Genomic DNA, 16,667 nt, shown 5'->3' on the forward strand with positions numbered 1-16,667 from the left:
GCCATACTAAATAGAGCCCTGTGGTTCGGTTTTGGCTACGTAATGCTGGAACCATGTTCATCAGAGTGTCCGTGCTGAAAATACGATTTCAGACTGCGAAATGCGAGCCACTAATAATTCGGAGAGTATCTGACGCAAGGGCCGGAACTTCCGACCTTGTAGCTGGGGAACCAGGTTCGAATCACTCAATCTCCCCGTGCCTACCGAAAAATGAATGGGTCCTTGTGTAACGTAACTGGTGCTCGTGTAAAGCGCTTCAGTCCCTTCGGGTCGAATTCGCGCTACACAAAACTGTAAAATAAATAAATAGTAATAGCTGTTAAGTGCCGTCAGGAAGGGTGCTGTCCTTTCACTCCTGCCACCCTAATTACACTTTCACTGCTTTGTCCATAAGTGACCTTCTGAGGAGGCCTGTGTGAATTTTCATTGCGGTAGCAAAATATCATATTTTCCCAATTCTCATACAGTTTAGCATAACTTGATCTGCTCTCCTGCCCATATTTTGAGAGGCTTTTAAATGCGAGCAGGGCGCTTAGTTTTCCAAAGTTTTCATGAACTGTGTTGCAAAACAAATAACGCAATTTTGCACGCGTCTGACACTTGACCTGGGCAAATGTCTGGGTATTGTGTTGTATGTTGGAGGGTAAATAAGGCGCTCATACTATGTATGCATAACGCGTTTCCCGTTTGCTATGTGTTTTTGGATCTGCATAGTAGCTCTGCGATTCAAACGATATTCCTATTCGGCTTTTGAGATCCACACCCATTCCTTCATCATCTGGGTATTATTCAAGATTCAACGATCACAGCCGCATGTGTTTGTTAGGATAATCCTGGGTACACCTAAGAACTGTAGCTCTGCAGATAGAGTGTACATAGTGTCCTGTTTTGGTGTCTCTTACGACTTCAGACTTTTTGGCCAATAGATATTCCAATTTGCTTTGCGCTCATTAGATGGGTTTTTATTCTTACTCTTTCATAGTTGAGCATCTTCATTATGGTTCATGCAGCAGTCAGTTTCGGGGACAGATGTTTACTGTATTTCTGTGACACCTTAATTACAACATATAAGTTACTAACAAACCTAACGTGAGCTTCCTGCAAATAGATCTCCTTCACCGAAGTGCACTGGGCCGCTGACCATGCAAATAACACTTCTACGAAATTGTTGTACAAAGCTTTATGACGAAACCCGATATTTAACTATGAGTTATTTAAAACAAAATAATTCATTTGATATTCATAAAGCAAACCAATTGGAATTGATTGCAGATGACAAAGCAGCGCAGTGGGTGACACCGTTTGCAGAAAAATAATGCTTATGAGGCACTTCATGTGGCCACAGGTGGGGTTTAGCCACCAGTTTTAAACAGCAGAGTGCCACAAGTGTAGCTCATTCAGCAGATACATTACACTTCGTTGAGATTACCGCTTCCCATCTCCAAGTCTGTTGACAGGAAGTTCAAGGTGAACACATGGACATAGATTTACCAAATTCCATAGGGTAGCAGAAGTGAATTTACATCGGCTTGACCCACAGTGACATCACACAGTTGACATTGTGTCTTATTCTCAACTCCTGAACAGCCTCCAGTTTACTGTTTCTTTTTCCCTGCTAACTACCCTCCTGATCTCTGAGACTAGGATTGGCAAGAGCCGCGCCCAGGGTGCCTCAGGGCAAAGCAGCAGCCACCACCCTCACTACCCCTAATTGACACCCTTCTGTGAGCAACCCGCAATTGTGTCCTTCAGCCTGGTGGTAGTTGATTGAGTAAAGTTTCCTTTCTTCTTGCTATCTGCAATAGACATTTCTCTGCAGTCCCAACTACAACAGGAATCTTACAGCGGCTTTTTACCACCCTGTGGCCGAGACCTCATTTGCGTTTGGCAGAAGGTTGTGGTGCGACCCCCTGGTGTTTCCTGACCTATTAATTATAAATTATTACCAAATCAGCGATATTGGCAGTATGGTTAGTAAGGTATTGACAAAGGCAAGCCTGATTTAACAAAGTAAAATTGACTCTCATTAAAAAGAAATTGGTCTCTAAGTGCAGGCGACCATGCCCACCCTTTTCCACTGCCCAGTCCATTAGTGACTCCTTTGGACCACTTGTGCACCTCACTTATGTCCCCAAGCATATTGTAGTGTTTCATGTTTTTAAATTATCCTCTTTATACAGTATTTGTTGTATAAATCCGAAGACCTGCTAAAAGTAATTTTCTTTGTTCTACTTTGCGGTAACAAGCCTCAGTATATATTGAGTCTGCCACCTCATCCGTGTAAGTTAGGAGAACCACAGGGGGAAGTGTGGTCTGCGGGTTTGCTTGTTTAACCGAAACAAAAGTACTTGATCAAATCCTGGCTGCACCACAGATTCTTGTTTTATTTCCTCTTTGGGAAAGATTGGGTTATGCTCACCTTGAAATGGCTTTGCGTACATCTGAAGTGGTTTGCATAGCACACACTGCCTTATAGTAGTTCAGGACAAAGTACGGACAACTAACTATTAGTGGTTTCTGGTCTACCATTCTGCCACTCTGGAAGTCTCCTTTTTTTTGGGGGGTAGGGGGCTTTTCGGTGAGAAAATCTTAAGAAACCGTGTCTGGTGTAAATCACAGTTTGGCCTATGATGCATTACCTCAATGTGAGTAGAAATAACAGCAGATTTTTCTCTTGCATGGTAATCTAGTGACATGAAGTACCAAAACCAGTGTAGACATGAGATAAAGGGACCTCACTGGTCTTTGATGGGAGGGCGCAGAAGTAACCATTTTACAGGAAATTATAGATCTTTATTTTCAGTGTTGATGGTTATGAACAAAATAACACAGGTAGTTATAGTAAGGATTACAGACACTCTCACTATGTTACAAAAGTGTGAGTTTTTTATTGTATCTCCTAAATGAGATTTAGCTAGTACATTAAATATCAGAATTGCTAGATAGTCTTATTAAAGTGGATGAGCCAAGCCTTATTAAAATTTTCCATTTGCCCTTTAGCACTCCATTCTGTTGGTTACCCACACCTGTGATTCCAAAGCAGGAGAAAAAAATGCAAAAGTACCTTGTGCACATTACCACCCATTGTCTTCTGGAATGAGAAAAGCTTTGCAGTGCCCGATGTCATCCTGGCAAGTGTCAACTTAGGAGAGTTAGCTTGCTGGAAGATAGCATCAGAGGAGGGCCTTTTCCTGTCCTGCCTTGTCTGCACCTTATGTCGCTCAGTGGAGGACTGGTGGGTTTGAGCGGTGGGTACATGCCGGCAGATTGCTGAGATGTGTTTCTTTTACGCTACATCATATACTTGGGGCTAGTCTTATTAAGGCTTGTGAAGGAGGGACTCAGTCAAACAATTTAATTATGCTCATTACCACAAATTTATAGCAAAGTTGCTTATGCTGTTAACATCCAGACTTTATTCAACGATGATCTCCGCTTTGTTGTTTCTTATTGTTTTTGCATTTGTTTGTTTACACCTGTATGCTATGGGTAATTGAAGTACCATGAGGGCACTTCCTAAGTGCCTGAATATGCTTCCGGTCTCTTTGCGTTACAGCACATAGAGAGCCATAATGTCCACGTGGCAACCAATTGCGTATCATATATATATATATATATATAGTGTGTATATGTGTGTGTGTATATATATATATATATATATATATATATATATATATATATATATAATATACTGTGCCTACGCATTTCATTCTCAGTAAACTGGAACACAATTCGAAGAGCTCTTCAGGGCAAAGAGATCTGTTTTTACAGTCGGGGCATTCTGTGAAAAGGAACCTATGAAACGTTTGTTAATGTGCATAACAGTGCCCTGATGTATACATGTTTTTAATATCATGGTATGTGAAAATCATAAATGTTATATGTCAAATGTTTGGTAAAGACAATGATTACGTCCATTTTGGTGCTGGTAAAGAAAACACAGTTTTTTTTGTGTGAAAACATAATTAAGAGTCAACTTATTGAAAAAAGTCCGGATGTTGACAGTTCACGCAACATTGTTATCAATTTGTGGTTAACAAGAGTAGTTCTAATTGGTTTTTATGTTCACTCACCCTTGTGTAGTTTGTAATGGTGAACATTTTTCATTTTCATGAAGCAGAAGGAAGTCCATATGCACAGGGCATCAAATCTGAATGTAATTGAGTGTGCCATTTGGTTTTCTGTTTGTAAAATCATTTTTATTCTACACTTTTTTGCAGGATTTGTCGAGAAGGAAATTAAAAAAGCGAATATTCCACTTGTGGATACGGGAGAGAATCCTGAGGTCCCATTCCCACGTGATATGATTGATTTGGAGGTAAGGAACATTTGTTCTTGAAAGTGTTTAATGAAACTTCCATACCACCCATGGTACATGTGCTTCAGTTGTACAGGCTAGTCTCAAACACTTATGGTCACTATCTGTGTCTTCTTTACCAAGCTAAGGCAAGTTGGTTCCAATAGCCAGCATTTTTAGGTCGCAGCTGGCTGGTTTGCTAAAGTCATTTTGGGGAAATTCAGAAAGTTGACCTAGGAACGTATTCGAGACATTAGTTACCCTTGGCTCTGTGGTTTGTAACTCACATTTTCTGGTTTTCTTTTTACAGACTTTTTATGTTTTAGGTTGTCCAGCATGAGTTCATCCGTCCTGTTGCCCAAACCTTGTTTACTGTATTCTTCCACAAACTCGCTTTCTGTAAACAGGCCTTTAAATCCTGTTCTTACTTTGTCAAAGACAGAGGTCAAATGTCAAGTAGTGTCTTCTGAGGGAGTGTCGTAGTTTGGACTCTTGCTCTGAGCAAGACTGCTGGTCTCAGGATGACAGTACTTTTGTTTGTAGGTGACTAAGGCCCTCATTACGATTCCGGCGGGCGGCGGAGGCCGCCCGCCAGAATTCCGCCCTCCATAATACCGCTCCGCGGTCAGAAGACCGCGGAGGGTATTATGAGTTTTTCCCTGGGCTGGCGGGCGGTCTCCAAAAGACCGCCCGCCAGCCCAGGGAAAAACTCCCTTCCCACGAGGATGCCGGCTCGTAATAGAGCCGGCGGAGTGGGAAGGTGCGACGGGTGCTGTTGCACCCGTCGCGTATTTCACTGTCTGCAAGGCAGACAGTGAAATACATTTTGGGGCCCTCTTAGGGGGCCCCTCGACTCCCCCTCCCGCCATCCGGCTCCCGGCGGGAGAACCGCCAGGAACTGGATGGCGGGAGGGGGAGTCGGAATCCCCAAGCCGGCGCAGCTTTGGGGGCAGCGGGAAACCGGCGGGAGACCGCCGGTTTCCCTTCTCTGACCGCGGCTAAGCCGCCGCGGTCAGAATGCCCCGCGGGGCACCGCCGGCCTGTCGGCGGTGCCACCACGTCCCGCGGCCCCTGCAGTAATCTGCTAGGGTCGTAATGACCACCAAAGTCTTTTCCTACAACTAGTTGCAACTGTTGTCCAAACCTTACCGGCTCACTAGCAGTACCTCACCAGAAACACTATCGTAAAAGGTGATTTATGGCAGTCGTTTACGCATGGACTCAATAATAAGATATCTCAGGGAATGTCGTGGTTAAACGGAGATTACCCTTTTCTCACAGATATATTATGTCTCATACAAACAAAGGCAATAACACAGATGCAGTGAATTTATAAACGTTTTTATTTAACATAACTGCAATTTGCGATAGGTTGCATGAACTGCAATGATTAGGGTAATGAATATACAGAGCAACAGTATTGTGAAGAAGAGACTCATTGTTATGAAGACCCCCACCATTTTGCAATATATGAAAGAAATAAATGTATGGATATACAAGATGGAATATGCCCTAATACCCTAAATGAGAATAGGCCTAACCTCCTACCTAAAGGAGAGCTGGGTTTGCTAAAACCTAATCTGCCAAAGCCATGTCCATGAGGGGAGCGCCCAACCCTCGTTACCTTGGAATGAGGTCTCTATCTCAGGCTCGGCAGGGACACGAAGACTGGGTCAGCATCAAGGTGACAGCAGCATTGGTATCAGCGATGGTGGCGATGCCCTCTGGTCGGAATCCCTCTGATTATCTGTCTAAAGTGTGATGTATTTATACAGATCTGCAAGGTCCCCTGACGTAGGTGTATTTCAAAACAATAGATAACAGGCATGCTTGGGACGGCAATTAATATCAACAATCCCTCGAAAGTATAGAGAGGGAAAATCCCTAAGTGTGAACACCTACTGTTTGTTTGTCTTTTGTGCTTGATCTTGAGGCCTTGGCGCAGTGACACTGATAATAAAACTCATAACAAGTGGCCTAACTATAAACAAGGCAGCCATCTTAGAGGAAATAAATAATTAAATGGGCTAAGACAGAGCAAGCTAAGTAGGTTAAAAGTCACTAGGTGACGGGGGCACAAGTCTACAAGCCAACGGCTAAGCTAACTCCTGCTAACCCATTAAAACGAACTAGGAGTCACTACAGGAGCTTGGTGTTTACTTTGCTTTCACTGACTTCAAAGTTAGAGCGTTTATAGGAAAGAGCCATTCAGATTACTCTTCCTTCGAAGCCCGCTCGTGCCCCTCCTATGCTCCAGTTTACGATGCTGTAACATAACCCTTAAAGATCACATCATGTAATATGCGGATCACAGATTTTTATTTTAGCTTGATAGATAAGTGGATTACTGCTTTTAACACCGATATCCTTTTGTTACTTGCAGGTAATAAATTGTAATCCTTCTAGTATAGCACATTGAGCTAGTAAGGACATGCAACTCCTAGACCTTTTAACCCTCTAGTTTTTATGCAACAAACGTCTTCTACATTGATTTACCTACATGATTTATTGTCAATAGTATGTATGTTATGAAAGGCGCTCTTACACCCTGCACTGGGATGAGTAGCGCTATAAAAGTCATAAAATAGTGACATTTACATTGTTATTTGTGCAGATACTGGGACAGACCAACACAACTGACATTCTTACAGTGTATGTATTTCTCTTATAAATAGAGACTGAACAAAGACAAAAGCATGCTTTTCTCAAGCACATGTGAAGTGATAAGCTGTGAGCCTTACTTTAATTTTCATCTAAGCGTGAGCCTCCAGACCGCACCTAACCAGGATCGGATTGGAACAAAAGAGGCCTGATACCCCCTTAACGTTGGCCTTTATATTTGACGCAGCAGGAGGTGAAAATACATAAAACAGCCCCCTTCCCACCTGCACGTCGCTGCTTAGAATAAAGCAGGTAAGAGTGCAGGCTCTGCTAAATGTGTCCTGAGCCCGAAAATTACACTGGTAAAAGTTCAGCATAGGCAAAGTGATTATTCACAAACAACAACACATCACTGCTCTCCTAAGCACCTCAAACCACCTCTTTCTTCCCTATCCTTTGGCCACGCACTTCTAGGAGCTTACTTTATTTTCAAACAGCAAGTGCAGTGACACAACGATAATAAGAACTCTTGGAAACATTAAAGCTACACTACTGCTCTAGTTCACATTTTAAACAGACAAAAATAACCCAGTTCCTTCCCTTGCACTAGGAGATACTACACACTGCCTACATCAGAATATACATTTGGACCCTAGCTCCATGTTGGAATACAAAGTATGCTCTTTCATGGCTATTATGTACTAACCCTACAAGTTCTCATTCTGCTTCAGAGCACAAACACCAACAATTCACCTCTCTCTTTATCGGTCATTCTGAATTACACTTACCAGTACAGAATTTACATTACACACAGCTGTACAGCATGCTTACAAAATTAAATTGCAAGTAATAGAGAGATTTGAATGTTTTCTTTGCCATGTTGTACAGCTGTGTGGCATGGTTAAAAGCAAAAACAAAATATAAAGCTAACGGCATTAACAGCATCATAGCACTTAAAAAAAAAAAATCACCATTCTGCACTGCAGCTGCGCTGCTGTGCAACATGGCTGGAAAAACATTAACAAACCAAAAAGATCTTGCATAGGCAAGACCTATTGGCTTTGCCAATGCTTATTCTGAAAACCACCACTCTCCTCTCCAAAGAATGATTGGTCAGAAGGGTGCTATTCCTTTACGTGGGATTCTAGCCTTGACGAAGGTGTATCCTTGCTTACGACTAGAACTTACTGTCAAACGTTTTACATCTACTCGTCTTTGTATTGTGGGCGCCTGAGAAGTGTAATTCATAAGTTAGATATGCACTATTGTAGGCACATAGTTGCTGAACCAGAGCACGTTTGAGACTTGTGGGTTATCACCTCAAGCCATACCCTCTAAATGTGTAGCAACACAGCTGAAGGGTTAGTATTGCACCACAGACTTCATGTCCCACAGTTGTGCCAATTTAACCACTTTCTGGTGGTCATTCTACCTGTTGTCTTATCACTTATGTTAAAGTGCTGAGTAGCTAAATGGATGAATATGCCTGCAGAATGGAGCTTTGTGTAGCCTGTAAGTAACAGGCTTGCATCCCATGTATCGATAAAGTATCTCCTTATTCTGAGGTTAATAAATTGAATGGTTTTGATTGGGATATTGGTTAATAAAATGAGTAGTATTGAATTGGATTTATTGTGCAGAGATAAGATTCAATGTATAGTGTTTGCTACAACGCACCCTTTCATTGCAGCACAGAAAATCCTGCACCATGTTTATATTCAGTTTTGTAACTATTGAGTTGTTTCACAGCGGTCTTGGTGGTTAGTAGTAAGTATACACTTTACAATGCACTGTGCATGTGCTGCTTACTGTTCTATGGACAAACACTTTATAATAGAGTAAAACGTTTAGTCAACAACATCTCCATTCTTTCTCTTTTCTTGATATACACTTACCACAGTGTGTGCTTGGTTCTACAACTTCTGAGTCAGAGAGAGTGTGGTTGGGTGTAGATTCAGATATTGGAAGTGAAGTAAAGGGCAGGTAAGTAAACAGATGTTTGCCTTGAACTCCAGATCCTCTGCCAGCAGCATTGCTGCCTTGCGATCCTCCCGTACAAGAAGGCCAAAGCAATATGGCAAATATGGCATAAGAGCCAGTCACCCTGTTGTCACAGAGCTTAAATCATGATTACAGATTTACATTCACTGCATTGCTATCAAAAATAAAATCTTATTTTTAGCTGGGTACATTTGACAACATTTTAAGCTGTAATTTCTTATACACATCTATATCGCTACGCGTTCCTTTGGTTGACCACAGCTGATTAAATTATTAAATTTGTTCTCGGTGCAAGAGAATATTACTTATAGAAAACTTAACTTCACTGACAATAAACATCTGTTATTTCAATGCCAAGTAAGCCATTGGTGAATATGCACTTTATAAATACACGTTATGGTATGTGATGTTGTGCAGAGCTTTTGATTAGGGTCCTGGAGCACTCGGTGGTTACTAGGCAGTAACTTTCTTTTATGACTGACGGCACAAGGTCTCAAGTACCTGTGCACACCAGCTGAACAAATTGGGTCTTGACTCAATGGATATCACAGTCAGCCAGCCGCAGCTCACCCTTGGAGGTGTTCGTGAGTTAGTCAATCAAGCTAAGCATATTACAGAATATAACATCAAATATTTCTAAAATGAACATCTTCATTTACGGCGAAATATCATAGAATACTTAATACATACAAACAGCTATATAGTATTAATGCTAGGAACTAGATTTTGGAACGTGGCGACCTGGGATCATGCTTTCCAGGTAGGGGTGATTTGAGATATTTTTGGCAGTCTCTTGGGATTGCTAGTTTGATTACCTATAACAGAGTAGGGGGAGCAGAATTTCCAGACAAAATTTAACAATTTACGAAGTTTTGTAAGAAACATACACCTTCTACCCTAGTTTCTTGGTACAAGGTGGGAACAGGTCAGTGAAGATAGAGTGTATAACAACATTCTCCTTGAGCATTTCTTGAAAATTGACGTCTGGGACGATGCACTGGAATGTATTTGCTCGTTTCTAGTTAAACGCTGTCAAGTTTATCTTTTTCCACCCTAAAGAGCCGCGCATTTTCTGGTCTTGCAAATATTGGTCAATAAATCTTTTCCACCACATGAAAAACCACATGGTCTTGAGGAAATATGACAATTATGTTCTTTTTAATTCCCCCCCTATAGTTCTCTCAGACTAATCCATTTTAGTGATAGTTGTGAGCATTAAGGCAGTCTGCCCCTAGATACTGGTACATTCTAGAAACCTATCAATAACATTAGCTTTTCTCATAACTTTCTCTACTTAAGTCCAGTGGTGGCTACCACTGAACGGGATGCCAGGGCAGGGGGCAGGATTAAATTGTTTTTTAAAAAACACTTACCTGCTCCATCGGGAGACGGGCTTGTCTCCTCCAACCTCGTTCTGAGCAGCCTCGTCCTCTTCCAGGCAGCACCCAGGCTCTCACACTCCCCTCAGCCAATCACGACAATGCTGTCACCAACATGACGACAGCGTTGTGATTGGTGTGAGAGGCCTGGTTCAGCACTTACACAGGGAGGGGAACCCTGTGCACTTTCTCCTCCTAGCTGTGCAATTTGGCTAGGTGGAGAAATGCTAAGTGTGTATGTCTGTTTGGCTGGCCCAACATGGCCGGCCTAGCAGACATGCGCACTTATGATGCACGTACCACTCCTCCTCCAGCCCCCTCCAGCCCCGCCGCGTCCTGATCTGGCTCCAGATAAAAATAAAATGGTAATAGCCTCCTGTTATTATCATTTTATTTTTCATTCTCCTGAGGCAACGCTCCTCCTCCTTAGCGGAGGATTTGCTGCTACTTAGGTCTCTCTTTTACTTTGGCAAAGAAGAACGGTGGTGGGATGAGATTAGGGCCTGCGGAGTCTGAGATGTCGGTATCCACGTATGAGTCCTTCTGGTACTACACAGACAAACAGACACACTCCCATTTATTCTCCTCCCCCTTTGTAAAAGGAGAAACTGTCTGTGGACCCCACTACCAATACCATGTATACATGCTGTACTAGTGATTCCCCTTATTCCTGGGGTATGTGCCCTTTTATCTCCATGGAAATGTAAAGTTGGCCCCAGCTCTGGGTAAACTCTCACATCCTCCCCATACTGCTGTGTATGTTATGCAGTGCAGAGGGAGGTGAACTCTTTATAGGTAACATTACCTATAAAGGTACCACCAGGTGAAGCAGGACCACCAGGTGAAGCAGGAACATCAACTCTGTATCTGCTGTATTAATGTTGTCTACCATCCAGTGTTCATCCTTTGTGGCATTTCCGCTCTCGTAGTTGAAAGGAATCACTGCTGGTGATTATAGTTCATCCTCACAAGTCTGAGTGGAGGCTTGAGGGTGGGAGATGCCCGGTGACAGCGAACAGTTTCATGCTGTATATTCCAAGCTAAATAACAAGTCCTGATTGAAAGAAAGAAAAAAGGTTGTAGCACACTCCTGGGTATTCCATCTCTTCTCCTCTGCTTATATATCTGAAAGAGAAGGAGTCTATTCTTAAACTGCAAAGAAAATATCATCCACTTTCACCTTTTTTTTCCATAGCTCGCAAAAGCTGGAAATGGTATTACATCTCCGATTGTCATATGGAACAGGAAGTTGAGGTGGCACCTTAAGCTGTGTTTTTTACAAAGAAGAGTTTTTTGGCTGAAAAACAGTGCTAAAGCTGCCATAGGTTAATTAATTGTTGATGACAAAGTACAGGTGTCCTTCCCCGGGTTGGGGAAAAATTGTTCTGTAAAGTTTATTCTCATCCACTATAAGGGTAGTGAATGTGAAACTCACGAAATTTTCTTACCACGGTTGTCAGATTTTCACAGCTAGGTCATAGAGATGTGTTTAACTAAAAAACCTGACTGCAGACATGAGCACTTTCTGACAAACTCTCCAATTGTGTTTTATTTCCAGGCAAATTTTGAGAAAATTGAAAACGAATTAAAGGAGATCAACACTAACCAGGAAGCCCTAAAGAGGAACTTCCTAGAGCTGATGGAGCTTAAGTTCATCCTGCGAAAAACTCAGCAGTTCTTCGATGAGGTCAGGATATCTTTTATCTCCAGCGACAGCATTAGCCCAGACGGACGTACTTCACTTCACATGCCATCAACCAATGAGTTCTTTTCCCATTTCATCATCTTAAGTGAAACTTGATACCATGTTGCTGTGGCCTTCGTGCATTGTTTTGTTTGTCATATCATAACTAGAATTGGTGTTTTTATGGTTGTGGCCTGTTTGGGCAGTTGGAGAAGGATATGATACATGTATATTTGAAAAACATTGTTTATTTAAATACGTTTAGGACATGTTGGCAAAGACGATAGTAATCTGTCAATGTACCATAGAGAGTCTCCTGAAAGAGCAAAAAATACTAGTTATTTAGCCAGTTAGAAATGTCCAACAATAGCAAATTAGTAGGGAAAGCCTTATCTAATGTATGTTACTTACATTTAAGGACCAGTTCCAAATGTTTAGAAGCTCCTTTGGCTGTGTAATAGTCAGAATATTTTTGTTTAAGTGCTTAATGCTGTACAAGAATAACAAATGTATTCAGCACTCTAAATTGACCCAAAGGTAGCACACAGCTTTTTAACAAAGTTCTGAACATAAGAAAATGGTAACTATAGAGTACTGCTTCCAACTAGTCTCATCTATTGCTAAACCCACAAATCAGAAATGTCTGCATTTGAAGTGATTCTGCTCCTTTTCATCAATGATCCCAACATAACAAGAATACTTTTTTTGAAGTATAGAAATAGCGTGGACGTGTCTTGTCAACTCTCATGGCTTTTTCCCAGTGAAATCTGAGCACACCATGTGCAGTGACATTCACATATGGTCCAGTTGGGTTCTAGCTATTGCACGATCTCCAGGTGTTTTAAGTGCAATTCATCACCCGAAGACCAAAACTATTCCTTCATCAGAAACTACTGGTGAGGCTTTCAGGTCATTCAATCAACCATACTTAGATAATTCTTTATTTAATAGATACTTCTTTCCATAAGATGGAAGCGCACCCATGGCCCTCTTCCTTCTCTTACCCTATATTTAATAGCATACGGGACAAAGCTCATTCTAAATCTCTGTATTGTGTCTGTCTCACACCAAATTATCCATGTCATCCTTGGACCTTGGAGATCATCCTTATAAGCCTTGGCGGTTTGTTTTTAGATGCCTGTCAGTGTTTGAGCTTTAAGTTGAATTCTAGATCTCGTCCATGTACGCAGAGCGTGACTTTCTATCAAGGCTGTGTCCACAGTAAATGTTAAAGCTAGTTCCTTCGCAGCCATTCACAGCTTTTATTATGTGCCCTGAGGGGCTCCATGTACCATGGTCATCACATGTCCACACCAGCTGGTATGTGTCCCGGTACTCTGATCACAAAGCCTGTATGTACTTGTTCAAAGATTTTAATGCAGAGAAAGGATTATTCATGGGGACTGATATCCTGGTTATGTCTCATTTCCAGAAGCACTGCAAGTTTAACGCTTCCATAAGATCACCATACAATCCTTTAATATCTCAAATGTTTATTTGATCAGTACAGTGCTTTTCTTGTCATGTGATGAATTAAATGACTCGCTGTTGATGAATAACGAAATTAAGCTGCATGCTGGTCAAAGCTTTTCTTAACTTAAGCAAAGTCAGCTGTAGAGCATTTTACAGCTTGTGGACAGAACCTCCTGGGCAAATTGCAGTATGTGTTGTGCGAGGAAATGGTTATGTGAAAGACCTGCTTTCATTGTAAAGATGTCTCGCACCGTTTTCCCCTTCTCATCTTCTGTTAGAATGTGGTCAGTCTTTCACTATCTTCTGTCTACCTCCAAAAACCTTGCTGAAACAAGGAAATTAAAGCAGTGAATTTCGTGGTAGGTGTACTTTGTTAGACCCTCCAAGCCTCTATATTTTTTTGCTTAAAGAGCCTGCATGTTTTCCAGCCGACCTTCTCAGTCTTTCTTCATCAGTGTTCATGTTTTCCTGGAATTATTCTGGACATTCCTTTACCGCTTATGTGGTGGCTAACCTTTACTCATTTTGAGGGGCTCGTCAGGCTGCCCCAGAGTCATTTGTGTTTGAAAGAACATTAATTAAGAGCTGTTGCAAACACTATGCATTAGCACCACTTTTCCACATCTGTGGAATTTGAATTTAAGCAAAGTACTGGTTTCAGACTTTTTTTTTGCTGTAATTGTAACTAAAACCTTTCTAGGTTGCCTTAGAAGCTTCTTTGCGGTACTTCTAAATATATATGCTTAAAGACTGCAGCTTACAATAGATGTAATCAGGAGGTGTGTAATTGTGCCTTTTTACTGAAAAATCCAGTGTGCGAGGTCACAAATTCCATGCAGAATTCAAATGAATGACGTAACCTAAAACAGTGATGCTTTAAATGTGAATACTGCTTTATTTAGCATTTTTTATATTATAGAAATGCTTTATTGAGCAACTTTTCCATCTTCCACTAAACGTCTTTGAAAATCATCGTTCATTGTTCACTGATCATTTACTCCAGTGTGGTGGCTTCTATGGGATCACTAGCAACAACGTTTGTCGTTGTGCACTATTTTAGGCAGTTGTTCTTGTAGAGGTGCCTGGTAGCAGTGGTCGGAAAGTCCAAGTTTTAAACAGAACACAAGAAGCAGCATGAGGGCCCTGAAATTCACTCTTAGAGAGTCACAAGAGAAAGTGAGACATGAGATGTTGTTGTGCACTATTTCGTCTCATTACAAGATAATAAAGTTTATCCATGGTTGTGCATTACTTAATGTTTTTAAGTGTCTGATGAGGTCCCTGACAGATTAGTGATGCTTATGACTGTACAGATTTTGGAATAATCAACACTTAATCATAGATGGATGTGCACAGCTTCTCCCACTTTGGGAAAAATGTTCCTCTGCTCAAAATGAACTTTCATGTTCCCTTTTTGCTCACCAGGAGTATGTTTACTAGGTGGTTGCGGATTGTATTAGTTGTACGGTGTGAACCCGTATTTATGTATGTTGTTATAAAAGCACCAATAGTTTTAATATGTTCCTCCTCATGCTTTATTCATGGTTGAGGGTTCGCCACCAGTTTACACGTTACTTGGCTCCTATGAGAGACTTCTTTGTCAGACCTCAAGAAGTTGATGATTAGTTTGGCAGGCCTCTACATAACTTGTCTTTTCATTGAGTAGTACCAGTCTCTCTCAAGTGTTGTCAGGAAGAGGAAATGACAAACATCAGAAGCCTTGTTTTTAATGTTGTCTAGATGGCCCGCAGGTGGACCTTGTCACAATCTGCGCAGAGACTAAGGATGCACACCATGTTAACACTTGTGATAGAACATTGTGAGTACTTGCCTTCACATACAGTCGGTCAGACCTGATTTTGAGGAAGCACACTCTAGAGTGCATCTGGAGTTAATGTATGTAAATGTAATATTTTGGATTCCCTGTAAACCAGGTATGGGTCTGTCCCTTCTGGGGCCAGAGTGGACACTACTGAACTAAGGCTTACAATAATTGCCCCTCCTCTTCTTAGCCAACAGAAAGGTCTAGCGTATTTTCAGGGCAGATCTTTTTTGGGCACATGTGGGTGCGTAGGACTACTCAGTACAGGTTTCTGTGCTGCTGCAGGAGTTATACATTTGTAATCGTTTGGCTCCTTAAGGAAATGAGCAGACTGCCAACTAGCGTAGGATGTTGAGCCAAGGATTTCTCCTGATGTCTGAAAAATATTGTTCCTTTATGATATGCCATATAAGTTTAGTTGAATCTTTATATCTCAGGGGAGATGCCAAAACAGGTACTTCTTTTTAGATGAGTCAAGGGTTTACGCAAACGTAGTTTACTGATCACCTCACCATATAAATGTTCGCTCTTAGAACAGTGCTGTTGTAACAGATCCTACATAGTTAATTCAACCCAGATTTCACCAGCTGGTCTAGGCTGTACAACTTGAACCACAGTTTGGATTTGTTAGATTTCTTTTTTGTCTACAAACACTGCAGTAGGCAGTGCATCATAATACAGTGCCTTCTCAGCAAATAGTTAATTTTTCTGATGTGTTTAGTTATTTAGGGTATATGCATTCTTCACGGAGCTTCTCTAGCAGCTGCAAATAAGTAGTTAATTCTATGCTTTACATTTTTAGTTATTTTTTTTGGAAGCCAAAATAGATTTGTGCTTAATATTTTTGATATTGAATAATCTGAGTGCCAAAAACATCAAGCAAAAGATTAGGTGAGGTACCAGATGAAACCCTGCTTTAATTTGTCCAAGTCATCCAAATCTGATCATAACAATGATCGCTGAGCACCCAGGAAAATTATTCTTATGTTTTTATTCTGAACATAATGAAGAGGGTGAGTGACTCTGGAGCTACTGAAGGGAAAATTGCCCTATGTTACAAACCTGGTAGTGATAATTTAAATGCAACACAATTCAGGAAGGTGTGCAAATCCCTGTCTAAAATGTTTGAAGTAGAAAAGGCTTGTCTGAAACCTTGGATCCTTTAATTACTGATGTGTTCTGTCTTGGTGGATTTGAGCATGTGCGCCTGTGAAAACTGAATTCACAAACGGTTTCTAGGAGTACTCGTGGAAACATTCAGCTATTTCGTGTTCTAGGTGTAAACTGACAAACCTCTGTGAATTCAACAAATCAGTAAATATACCTCCATTTGAGGTCGTCAATCTGTGGAGGTAGATTTACTAAAAAAAAAAAAAAAAAAAATCTGCCTCAAAGTGCTTTGTTAAGCTT

The 16,667-nt window shown here is 41.2% G+C and overlaps 1 protein-coding gene across 4 annotated transcripts in view; it reads left to right on the top strand.

Annotated features, from left to right (window-relative positions):
• Positions 1 to 16,667, top strand: part of ATP6V0A1 (ATPase H+ transporting V0 subunit a1) — a 221,698-nt gene that overhangs the window by 19,734 nt on the left and 185,297 nt on the right. For all 4 annotated transcript variants that reach the window (XM_069237704.1, XM_069237705.1, XM_069237706.1 and 1 more), the window contains exons 4-5: positions 4,221 to 4,318; positions 11,837 to 11,965. In XM_069237704.1, the coding sequence (XP_069093805.1) occupies positions 4,221 to 4,318; positions 11,837 to 11,965 (227 nt within the window). The remainder of the gene's footprint in view (positions 1 to 4,220; positions 4,319 to 11,836; positions 11,966 to 16,667) is intronic.

The sequence above is a fragment of the Pleurodeles waltl genome, chromosome 6, assembly GCF_031143425.1.
Source record: "Pleurodeles waltl isolate 20211129_DDA chromosome 6, aPleWal1.hap1.20221129, whole genome shotgun sequence".
Lineage (NCBI taxonomy): Eukaryota > Metazoa > Chordata > Amphibia > Caudata > Salamandridae > Pleurodeles > Pleurodeles waltl.